Source organism: Orcinus orca, chromosome 2, assembly GCF_937001465.1.
Source record: "Orcinus orca chromosome 2, mOrcOrc1.1, whole genome shotgun sequence".
NCBI classification, from domain to species: Eukaryota; Metazoa; Chordata; class Mammalia; order Artiodactyla; family Delphinidae; genus Orcinus; species Orcinus orca.
In genome coordinates, this window is record NC_064560.1 from 117,841,333 (window position 1) to 117,853,033 (window position 11,701).

The following is an 11,701-nucleotide window of genomic DNA, read 5'->3' on the forward strand; positions in this document are numbered from 1 at the left end:
TCAGAACAAATCAACAAACACAGGGCCAGCCCTCACCAGCAGGTCATATCTGCCACCAGCTGCAAGGATTTCAGATATAGCCCTTTGCCTCCGTCTGATGAACGCCACAAACTGGAAGATGATTCCGCTGTGCTGTTGCACTTTGTAAACCAAGCCCAAATTGATCAAGACCTGCCAAGGGAAATGCCATACAAACGTGTCAAGGGCTCGAGATTTAGAATGTGCAATGCTGAAGACACCGTTTTCCATCATCAGCATCAGAACAATCTACTTAGTACAAACAAAATATTCAGTGAGATCTGGCACGCGGTCTGTTTAAACTACAGCCTGCCAAGTAAGAGAAGCTCTGTTCTCTTCAAGAATAACCACTTCTCTGAGGCTGACATAATAAGGATTGCTGCACAATAGGAATTGTGATGCTTGCAAAGAAACTGATTTAAGCCAAAATTGTTACTAGATATCAAATGTTCCAAAATGTAGAAAGCAGCGTTCTTCTGGAAAAATAAAACTTACTAGCAGTTACAAAATAAAACCCATTTCCTCCTTGTGCTATTATTAATACTACAAATCTGTGCTGCCAGAATCAAACAGTTGCCAAACCTGTAACTTTATGCCAAGTTTCTTCAACAGTCCCACAACCTCTTCTAGATCTTTTAAGCCATACTGCACCAACTGGGCAACACCCGTTTTCTGTTTTATTAATGAATTTATTGTTGGTGTCAGATCTTGCAGCTCTCCCTTCTGCTCAATAAATTTGTAGAGTCGACACAGCTGGAAAGCAAAGAGGCACAGTTAGCTTCCAAAATCCACGGCAAGAAAGACTCACTTTGCAGTGTGTTTCCTACACACAGGGGAGCATGGCAGAGCTTTTGTACCTCTGAAAGGGTGGATTTTGTGGTCAAGGGTAATTTTAATCTTTCCCACAATCCCGACTAAGGATTATCCTTTTCCAAAACTCTAAAGCACCTTGCAGAAGTGCTTTAGGTACCTACTCAGAGTTAATTTTTAGTCACACACACTTACAGCAAATGCTGACCCCAGCAGAGCAGACCCTGGTACTAGCAGATCCTCCATTATATATTTTTAGGCCAGTATTGCTCCTCTTTGCCTTCCTCATGCTCGTGAATTTCCATTACTACAGGCACGTCAATGGGGGACAGGAAGGCAAAGTCTGACTCGTTCTAATACTACACTGAATTAGCCAGGAATTCCCTGTCCTCGCTTTGAATAGCTCCTATTTGTAGCCTTGAGATGCAGTTTGGATACTATCTCCTAGAGGCAGCCCCCGATTCTTCCTTCTCTCTGGCTCAGAGCTCACCCCAGATCCCAGCTCTCACCAGCTGTACTCCTCGTCTTCCCCAGGAGGAGACAGTGGCTAATAATGACCCTGGCGCACAGCAGGTGAAAGAGGAAATAACTATGATCATAAAACCAGAAAAAAAGAGTCCCAGGGGCTAAAGTGGAAACTAAGAAACGAAATTATAGCTACTTTGAGACTACAGGCAGGCAGAACCTAGTTCATCTATAAGTTGGCACGTGGAACCAAAGAGCTGAATGAAGACTTTGTTTAATAATCATAAATCACTTGTATTTTAAAAAAATTCGTAAGTGTTAAAATCTATAATTTCTTTACTATATTAAAGATAAAAATTTTTAATTTTAAAATTACATCTTTGATTTTAAATTATTTTTTCTTCTTAATAAAAAATTGTTTCTTCTCAATAAATTTTAACATTATATCACCCCATTAATAAACTACCAGAAGCACTGGAGTTAACACCTCCAGATTTTGGTTCTCACCCTGTCATCAACTAACTCCATGTGGCTTGGGATAAGTCACAGATCTCTTTGGACCTTAGGTGCCTCATCTGTAAAATGCAAAGACTGGGCCAGATATTTGAAACTCTCCTGCAATATTTCTCCTTCCTTTTCTAGTATCCTTACAGTTCCCTTTTAAAATAATGAAAGTACCAAATGCCTATATTAGATACTAATTTTTCCATTTTGAACTAATCAAACACACAACTTCAAATTAATGCTTAATATCAAATGACTAGTGGGTAAAGATTTAGCAAAAAGCAAAGAAGCTGACATTTTAGCAAACAATGCAGCTATCATGAGCAAGTGTGAAATATTTTGAAATGTGACATTAGTTCAAAGAACCTTTTGGGCTTGAACCTTTGGTTGGCCAAGGAGTCACTGAACTGGGCAGTTCCTTGGGCAGATCCTTTGTGTCATTTATACACAGGACTATTTCTGCACAGGCTATGTGCTGTGTACACATCTAGGGTATTATGAAAATACTTTTCTTCATATTAGAAAATTATGCCTTTGGGTCACTTTGTAATTGTTAAGATCTCCTCTAATATTTAACATTTAAAATGTAATCTGGTTTAATTTCTAGAGCTCCTAGTGGTATGTATCTGGTTTACTTTCCCAACCTGCAAACTATCTGAGTGATTTCTTTAAACCACGGTGCCTGTGAAAGTTGTTTTAAAGAGCTGAGGGTAGAAACATGCTGTATGGGTCCCCTCATGGCTTTTAAAGGCCAATATGAATGAAGAAGTTGAAAGCAGTCTGTGGACTCTTCAACTGACTCCTCTTCATATCCCTAGCACTGTGCCTGACACACTGTAGGTGTCCCCAAATCTGAATGACTCTGCCTGGCCTGTGTACGATCATGTATATATATATATTTTTAAGTCTTTATTGAATTTGTTACAATATTGCTTCCGTTTTATGTTTTTGGTTTTTTGGCCACAAGCCATGTGGGACCGTAGCTCCCCGACCAGGGATCGAACCAGCACCCACCCCCCTGCTCCTGCATTGGAAGGCGAAGTCCTAACCACTGGACCACCAGGGAAGTCCCCGTACGATCATATTTTAATCTATCCCATAAGTGAATTTTGCTCATCACCACAGGATTATGTAATTGAGTGTCAGACCAAGGTCTAGAAGGGTTCTGGGAAAGCAAAAAAAAAGAAAAATCTTCTCTTATATAAATATTCAGGAAAATGTAAGAAATCCCTGTTGTCTTTTGCTTTTCAGGGACTGAGTAAGTGTGGGTGACTGTGTCAAACATCTGGGCCCAACCTGATGCCTACAGAGAGAAATGACAAACCTGTTTACCCCGTGAGATTTTCCTCATTGCCAATGCAAGCAAATGAACGATTTTGGGAGTAGGAAATGCCCAGAAAAGCAAGAGCTTTAATGCAGCTCTGAGGTGTTAGAAGACCAGGGGGCAGGGGGGGAAGCATGGGAGGTGGACAGCCAAATGACTTTGCAGAGCTCTGTGCCTCAAACTAGTCCTGAAGCATCTGTTTCAGAAGAGGCCAAGCAGTATGAGGTCTCCTCAGCAGGAGGCCCCACCAAGCACAGCCTTTACAAGGGGCGTGAGAAAGAAGGATCTGGTGATCAGGGAGAAACAGGGTGATTACACCACATTAAGGGGCAGCATGGAGAGGCATTCTTTGATCATGACACTGGCTTCTCTTCCCCGAATCCCAGACGTTGCCATGGCACCTATCAACACTCAAGGGGAAAACTATCTGAGGCAGCTGGGGGCACTGCTGCCTTACTGCGGCGAGAATTTGGTGGCATTTTCTGGTACCACAAAATTACAGAGAGAGCTGTAATCACATTGTTAAAATGTACTTACACTATTCGATGACAAAGACAGATTACAAAATTTAGCTTCCACTTCTCTCCTCGTCAGCTTTTCGGTCTAATGGGGCAGAAAAAGGTAACAATGAGAGTCACCAAATTTGGCCCTGAACAAGATACAATTTTCAGGCTAATTCTGACAGGTGTACCCTTCATTTTGGACAAACGGCTCCTCATCATGAAAGATGGATTAACTCTGATTAAAAAACATTTTTCCCCTCCACAATTCACATAAACTATAACTACCATTGTTTTAAAATGTGAATACCCCTGACATAAAAGAATTAATAAGGGGAGAGCTGCACTTGCTGAATGGTGAGGTGACTCAGAGGTGGACAGGCTTAACCAGGGTGCTTATGTTGGGCTGGGAGGGAGTCAACTGATCCACGTCCCCTAATGAAAGCCATGTGTGGACAGGCTCTGAGCGCCATCCCACGCTGGCAGGCAGGCTGTAGGATATGAACAAGAGTGATGGGAAGCCCTCTGCACCATCCCCGGGGGTTTCCGCCAGCGTCTCTCTGACACTATGTTGTATCTGTCCCTGCCAAACAGCAGCAGCACTTTGGGAGGAGAAAAGAACCACAAAGAAGCAAACAGTAAAGTTAGGGCCCTTGATGTGTCCCTGGCAGACAAAAGAAAAGCGAGTTGAGCTTTTTAGTGTACAGAAAACAGTAAGCCGTTATGGACTTCCCCTGCTCGTCCTTCCTTAAGCATAGGCTGTCTGGCACTGTTAGCTATTGAATCTCCTGGATGTTCTTACTTTAGAATAAACAGGATAATAATAAATAATATTTGACATGAAAAGAAATTAGAAAAGATAAGAAGGATTCAATTCCATCCTGGCGCCGTAATATATAATACTATTTAAGCTTTTCACCGTTTCCCCTCCAGGCTTTGCACACATACTAGAGAGTAACGAACACTGTGATGTGGTTAAATGAGGAAGAGTAACAGGAGGTGATGCTGCCCTAGTCCCATAGGAAGGAGGTGATAAATGAGGCCCCAAGAGAGGTCTAAACCAGTCTCCTCCAGTTCAACCAATCCAAGTCTATAAATGACTTTACTCATAAGCTCAGACAGGTTGGAAGAAATAAGGGCAGGGCATAAGTCTTTTACTCTCAAAACTAACACTTCCCTTTCTTGGTCTCTCTAAAGGACAGTAACAGTGCTTGTGAGATTAGAGCGAGTTAATCCATGTAAAGGGCTTAGAACAATGCTTGGCACATAAATATTGAGCATGGCATATGTTCAATAATGGTTAACTCTTTTTAAAAATTATTACTGGCAAGTATCAGGACCAACTACTCAGTGATTATTTTGCCTCAAGAAGTAGGTTAGTGAAGAACTCTATTATATTTTAAATTAAATAAGATAATTCAATCTTCAGAAGTTACCCTTAAAAAAACACCCTGAAGGTCACTAGTAGCACAAGGCTTAGTACAGAATAAAAGCTCAACCAACACTTGTTAATTGTTCACTGAATCAAAGCCAATCGGTTCTTTTACCTTAGAGCAATAAGGGAAGGAGATAAAAGTTCCAATTCAGTTTCATGGTTACATCACTAAGAAAATACCCATGAACTATTATTATTATCCTTCAATATCAACTCAAAGTAATTAAATGCTTACCACAGCATCATACAGAATAACATAGACTTGATTGAGTTTATCTTCTGGGATCCCACAGTGTAAGAGTATTGCTTTCAGTAACATGGTATGGTTCAAGTAAATACTGTAGTTTCTTTCCTAGGATAGAGAAATTATTATTATCTTCATTATAAAAGCAATACACGCACATGACCAAATCTAGAATCTTATCACCAATTTACCAACCTGACACAACGGAAGGACTGAATTTTAGCATATTGCCTTCTAGTTTACTTTTTCATATACATTCTTCTTGCACTATTGTGGTCAGAGTATAATATAATTTAATACTTTATTATACGCATCAGAAATACTTTGGTCTCCAGCTATGTTTAAAAGCCTGAGCGAGCCGACACAGATTTCAAAGAGGGAGAGGACCTGGTTCAATAGTGACTGACCTATAAGCCCGGCTGGTGGAATATAAGCACACAAGTCAATCAGTGAGCATCTGCAGGGTAGCGAGCCGTGTGCTGAGCCAGATGCAGTGGGAGAAAGGGCCCCAACCGCAGCTGGATAGAGAGGTCCTTCTGGACAGGGGCACACCATGACTGACGGGTGTTCACTGTGGCGGGGTGAACAGGGCGTGTGTGTGGGATGCAGAGGAAAGGCGGAGGAGAGCCACCACTGTGCTCACAGCAGCCTCCACTGGCTGGGTAGTCCACAGAGACTATGCAAAGTGAATGGTTGTTAAGAGCCTGGGTGTAGGAGGGAGCTGAGGGTTCTCAACATGCTCAAAGCATCCTAGGAATCTTAGGCTAATTCCTCAAATTTTGGAAGAATGGATGGAGAAACAACACCCTCCCCCCAATCAAAGAGACAAAAACAAAACCCGTTCTGGTCAAGGCAGAGGTAAGAGCTTGAGACAAGTCTCAAAAGCTACATCAGACTTTCCCGGGGACTTGAGTAACAATGTGATTCACCGCCAGCACCATCTGAGGAGCAGTTCGCGGCTTTCCCAAGGCACTCGGCAGAGGACTCTATCTAGCGGGATAACCTTGGGATGTTAGGATACGGGAAGGAACCTGAAGTGCTGGAAACTCCTGGATGATTTCATAGATGGTGTAGATGATTTCAGCGGTGGGCAGAGAGCTGTTGGTGGTAGAGGTGACGATATCAAACGCACATTCCAGAAGTTCTTTGGGATGAAATCGGTCTAATTTGCGAGGTCTGAACACGCGTTCTATGCAGTACCTGGAGAGAGAAACCCGCGTTTCTAAGGTCACTGCTTACTGCAGGGGTCCCCAGCCGGGCGGAGTTGAGCGGCGGGCGAGTGAGCGAAGCTTCATCTGCCGCTCCCCGTTGCTCACAGTACCGCCTGAACCATCCCCCCCATCACCCACCCCCCACCCCCCCGTCCGTGGAAAAACTGCCTTCCATGAGACCGGTTCCTGGTGCCAAAAAGGTTGGGGACTGCTGGCTTACTGGAATTAAATATGTGTAAGAGATTGTTGAATAAGATAAAATAAACAAATGTGAAAAAATTAATCAGTAGTATGATTAAGAAAACACAAAGACAGATGTGCCCAGAATAGTCTTGCCTGTGATCTAGGTTCCAATTCCCAGTGTTGCCACTATTAAACTACAGGGCTTAATTTTTTTTTTTTTAAATGTCTGAAACAGAGATGAAATTACAAACAAAAATAAATTTATCTTAAGTGTTTGCTTTCTAAGTGATCCCCACACCTTAGGACTATGAATATTAATAGTTCACTTGGAACTGAGAATAAAAGGATGTAAAGAGCTTTGATTTTGTTTAGGAAAGGAGCTGCAAGGTCGGCTGCCTCGTTGACAGGAATATCGCTCCAATTTATGAAGCTCTTGGTGTCTGACTCCTGTGGTATCTGAATGTACACCAAACCTTTCCCCAGCAGTAAGTGCCTGGAGGTCCTTGGCGTTCAGCATTCCTGCTGGGTTTACTCCACTTCTCCAGAAGCAGCTTTTATGCAGTTACCTTTGTAGGCAGTTTTCACACAGAGACCATTGGTCACTTGTCCCTTCAATTAAATTTTAAAAGGGGCCATCTGTGATCAAGAACAGCCAGATGTTTTTCCAAGCAACTGGTTGTGAAAATAATTAGTCATGTGACTTGGGGACATTTAGAAGGCACAGAATAGACTGTGGGAGCTTCAGGTACCTACCCAACTGCTACATTCCTTCAAAGGGGAGGCTGCCAGTCCTGATCATAGAAAGGGGTACTGGGACTGGGCTTTTTGACCATTTTCCAAGCTCAGTACTTTAAACTCCAAATTCTTTACTGTGTAAGGATCACAGAAGATGAAACATTCTTCCTTGGTTTCTTTCCCACATCCACCAAATGAACCCCCATTGCTTCTTACCGTTTTAAATTCAAGATATTATTTCTTGCCACGTATCTTGCAAAAGGAACCTGAAAAATAAAGTTTCAAAGGTCAATATCAAGATGTGCCAACCACCTTTTTTTTTTTTTTTGCGGTACGTGGGCCTCTCACTGTTGTGGCCTCTCCCGTTGCGGAGCACAGGCTCTGGACGTGCAGGCTCAGCGGCCATGGATCACGGGCCAAGCCGCTCCGCGGCGTGTGGGATCTTCCCGGACCAGGGCACGAAACCCTGTCCCCTGCATCAACAGGAGGACTCTCAACCACTGTGCCACCAGGGAAGCCCCTACCTTTTGTTTCTTAAATAACAGCTTTGAGCTGTAACTCACCACAGAGTTCTCCCTTCTAAAGTTTACAATTCACTGGTGTGTAGAATATTCCCAAAGCTGTGCACTGCTTGCCATTCACACCCCTTGGGATGTTCCTGAGTTGGTCAGTCAGCAGCCGACCGCATTGCTGGATGTACCTCCAACCTTATTCACTGTGCATTTCTTAGGTTTTTGAATTTGAGAAAAAATCACTATTAAACACACTCTGCTAAATTTTTTATTATGCCAAATTAAAGTCTGTGCAAGTTATTTGATTATCTGTGAATTTTTTTAAGTGTCACTTATAATAATGCAATCAACATGGGTATTACCTCATTTTTTTAAAAATAAATTTATTTATTTTTGTCTGAGTCGAGTCTTTGTTGCTGTGCATGGGCTTTCTCTAGCTGCGGTGAGCAGGGGCTACTCTTCGTTGCAGTGCACAGGCTTCTCATTGCGGTGGCTTCTCTAGTTGTGGGCTTCAGTAGTTGTGGCACGCGGGCTTAGTTGCTCCGAGGCATGTGGGATCTTCCTGGACTAGGGCTTGAACCCGTGTCCCCTGCATTGGCAGGCAGATTCTTAACCACTGCGCCACCAGGGAAGCCCGGGTATTACCTCTTATGGTGAATTTCCTGACTTTCCTGTAGATCTTACAGAAGAAATTCTTAATAACCACTCACTGATAATCACCACAACTTATAAAACCATTATCAGATTGCCTCAAGAGATCTGACAGGATATCATTAATCAATGGGTCAAATTCTCAAAGGGCAATTACTTTTTATTTTGGGGGACTGAATATATCAGCTCACAGAAAGAGAGCTGATGTTTAAAAATCTGCATTTTAGTGTCCTAATGTCTAGAGAAGAAGAAGCCAGTTTTAAGTATAGCTATGTAAAGGTTTGCCCTTCTATCCTTTCTTCAACAGAGCCCAAATCAGAGTCTGATATGCTACCTACTTACCTCTCACTCAAAATAATCCCAAATCACCTGACTTACTATAAAAGAAAAACTAAATCTGAGGGTATGGAAGGAATTCCTTCTTAAACCATAAAACAAAACATAGATATGCAAAAAAGACAATGCCCTGATTCCAGACCTCCCTCCAGAGAAATATAGTCAAAAGTTTGAGTCTTTGACACTTCACTCTGGTGATACAAACAAACTGGTATGTGACTTTGTTCACACGCATGTGGGAACATGTATTCACCTCACACATACTGGGTACATGCAAACACACAGTGCACCTTATGCACACGCTCAGTTGTGCTTTTTTAAACTTCTTTCTTTCTCTATATAATAAAAATGGAATCATATTAGAGTTCCTTTGAAACATACTTCTTTTCAGCTAACAGTATACCATGGACGTTTCTACAGATCAAATATAGATATGGATCTATCTAAATATATATGTATTTTGATCTTTTACCTCCTTAATATTCCATAATAAATTATTCAACCATTTTCCTATTGATGAACATGCAGTTTTTAGTTTTTGACCACTACGATAAACTGTCAATGGACATCCTTTTAATGTTAGTATACTGATGTGTTATTTCTTTAAGTAAATCTCTCAAAGTGGGATTGCTAGCTTAAAGGGTATAGTATGTGCATTTATTTTATTAAATACTTTCAGATTATTTTTCTAAAGGTTTAGCAACTTAACATTCCCATCAGCAACATATGAAAGTACCCATTTTCCTAAACCCTTGTCATCTGTGGACAATTAAATATTTTTAACAGTCTGATGGGTGAAGTTCAAATACCTTTGCTTTGCATTTCCTTATTAGTGAGGCTGACCATCCTTTAGAAGTTTATCAGCCCTGTGCATTTTCTCTTCGGAGAACTGCCTGGTTATAACCTTTGCTCATCTCTCTACCTGTAAGTGCTTTCTGTACATTAGGGGTATTAACCTCTTGTCTGTTACATGCATGTACAGTACAGATGGGCTTGTTAGCAGCCAACACCATGTGAGTGATCAACTGGTAAGAGTATGGCTGTCAAAAGGGAACCCTGGGGATAAGAAAGTAAGCATGAGCAAAATTCACACATAATTAACAGAGATGCTTGCTGTTACAAGAATTTAATTGTTCTAGACATTAACATGTTAGAAAGTTACTGAAGACCTAGCCAATAAATAAAGAAAAAAACTCCATTTATGTGTCTAAGTTGGCCAGGTTAGCCTGCTGTGGTCACCTGGCGAAGCTCAACACTGACATGCAGACCTGGCACCTGCAATACAGGGCTCAGGTTTCTAGGGTCACAAGCACTAAGGTGGATGTACACAGGGTCAAATGTTTACCAAATTCCCATAATGCTCTCACCCTGATAACTCCTTTAAGATTATGTTTCCTAAAGGTGACGTTAAGAATATAAGCCTGGGGGGGGATGGTGGGGGTCATCCTTTAATACAGGTGCCACCCCTGGGACCAGGCATGGCACACGCGCTATCAACAGAGTGTTCCCAGCCTCACCCGCAGGTCGAAAGGAAGCATCACCAGCATCCCGCTGTGGTCCATGAATAAGGCAGCTTCATTGTGCTCGTATATTTGCCTATTTCGGGGAAGCAGCAGTGGGGTACACAATTGGACAGCTCCTACACCAAACGAGAAAAAATAACTAATCATCAGGTTCTCATTCTTTCCACACGCAACTTAAAATGAACACAGACCTGACAGTTGAGTAATCTGCTACTGGGACCACTGAAAGCAGTTTATCTTCAATTCTCTAAATGGAAAGCTCACCTAAGGTTAAGTTTGTTAATTCAGTCCTATTTCTGACTCCCCAAACCAACTGTATTTTAGCAGCAAGGTTGTAATATTTAAATTTGTTTCTCCTCAGCAAGCTGAATTATAAAAATAAGCTTAAATTTCACAGGTGTCAACAACTTAGAACTGAATTTTTTTTTTTTTTTTTTTTTTGCAGTGCGCGGGCCTCTCACTGCTGTGGCCTCTCCCGTTGCGGAGCACAGGCTCTGGACGCGCAGGCTCAGCGGCCATGGCTCACGGGCCCAGCCGCTCCACAGCATATGGGATTTTCCCAGACCGGGGCACGAACCCGTGTCCCCTGCATTGGCAGGCGGACTCTCAACCACTGTGCCAGCAGGGAAGCCCTAGAACTGAATTTAAAAGGTAAAATATGGTTGCACCCAAATCCATTCATAGTACTTTCTGATGAGAAAACAAAACATCTTTTGAGAAGGCACTTAAGTTTTTAAAAAGGACATACCATGTCTTTTGAAGATGCGGATAATGGTTTCACCCACGTGTTGCTGTATCTTGGCTGTACGGATGGAGAAGCTGCCCTAAGATATGACCAATTAAAATGTCATCAAAGCCTAATCAAAGGGATCCCCTACCATACTTTTCTGTGGCTTGCAGTAGGCATTACATTGCTTATTCCCAAGATCAAAAAGAGGTCTCAACAAGTCATTCCCCTTTTGAACATATTCAGGAGAGAAGAAACCACATGTCTTGCAACACGTCCTGCTTTAGGAAGGCTGCCTAGGTTTAAAGTCCAAGCTCTTACGTTGATGTATGTCTTTCAGAGAGAGCCAGTCATATAGTACTACACAATTCTCCCCGAGGACTTTCAGGGATACTGTAGCAGTCAAACACCTAACAGCGTCAAACCCCCTCCCATATTCTAAGGTAATTCATAGTGGGCCTCTTGAAAGCTTCAAGGCCTTCGTGTATTTTGTAAATAACTGTCTTTTTCATTTGTTTTGTAT

At 42.1% G+C, this 11,701-nt stretch overlaps 1 protein-coding gene and 1 long non-coding RNA gene across 6 annotated transcripts in view; one reads left to right on the plus strand and one right to left on the minus strand.

Moving 5' to 3' along the window:
* The window catches only part of EIF2AK4 (eukaryotic translation initiation factor 2 alpha kinase 4), a 115,688-nt gene that overhangs the window by 19,589 nt on the left and 84,398 nt on the right, over positions 1-11,701 (minus strand). For 4 of the 5 annotated variants that reach the window (XM_049705509.1, XM_049705511.1, XM_049705513.1 and 1 more), the window contains 8 exons: positions 11,200-11,275; positions 10,446-10,567; positions 7,646-7,695; positions 6,332-6,500; positions 5,292-5,408; positions 3,659-3,724; positions 601-771; positions 37-171 (listed from right to left, as the gene is read on the minus strand). In XM_049705509.1, the coding sequence (XP_049561466.1) occupies positions 37-171; positions 601-771; positions 3,659-3,724; positions 5,292-5,408; positions 6,332-6,500; positions 7,646-7,695; positions 10,446-10,567; positions 11,200-11,275 (906 nt within the window). The remainder of the gene's footprint in view (positions 1-36; positions 172-600; positions 772-3,658; positions 3,725-5,291; positions 5,409-6,331; positions 6,501-7,645; positions 7,696-10,445; positions 10,568-11,199; positions 11,276-11,701) is intronic. The other variant, XM_049705510.1, reaches the window with a different exon arrangement.
* LOC125963412 (uncharacterized) overlaps positions 1-11,701 on the plus strand; it is a 57,383-nt gene that overhangs the window by 6,185 nt on the left and 39,497 nt on the right. The window lies entirely within an intron of this gene.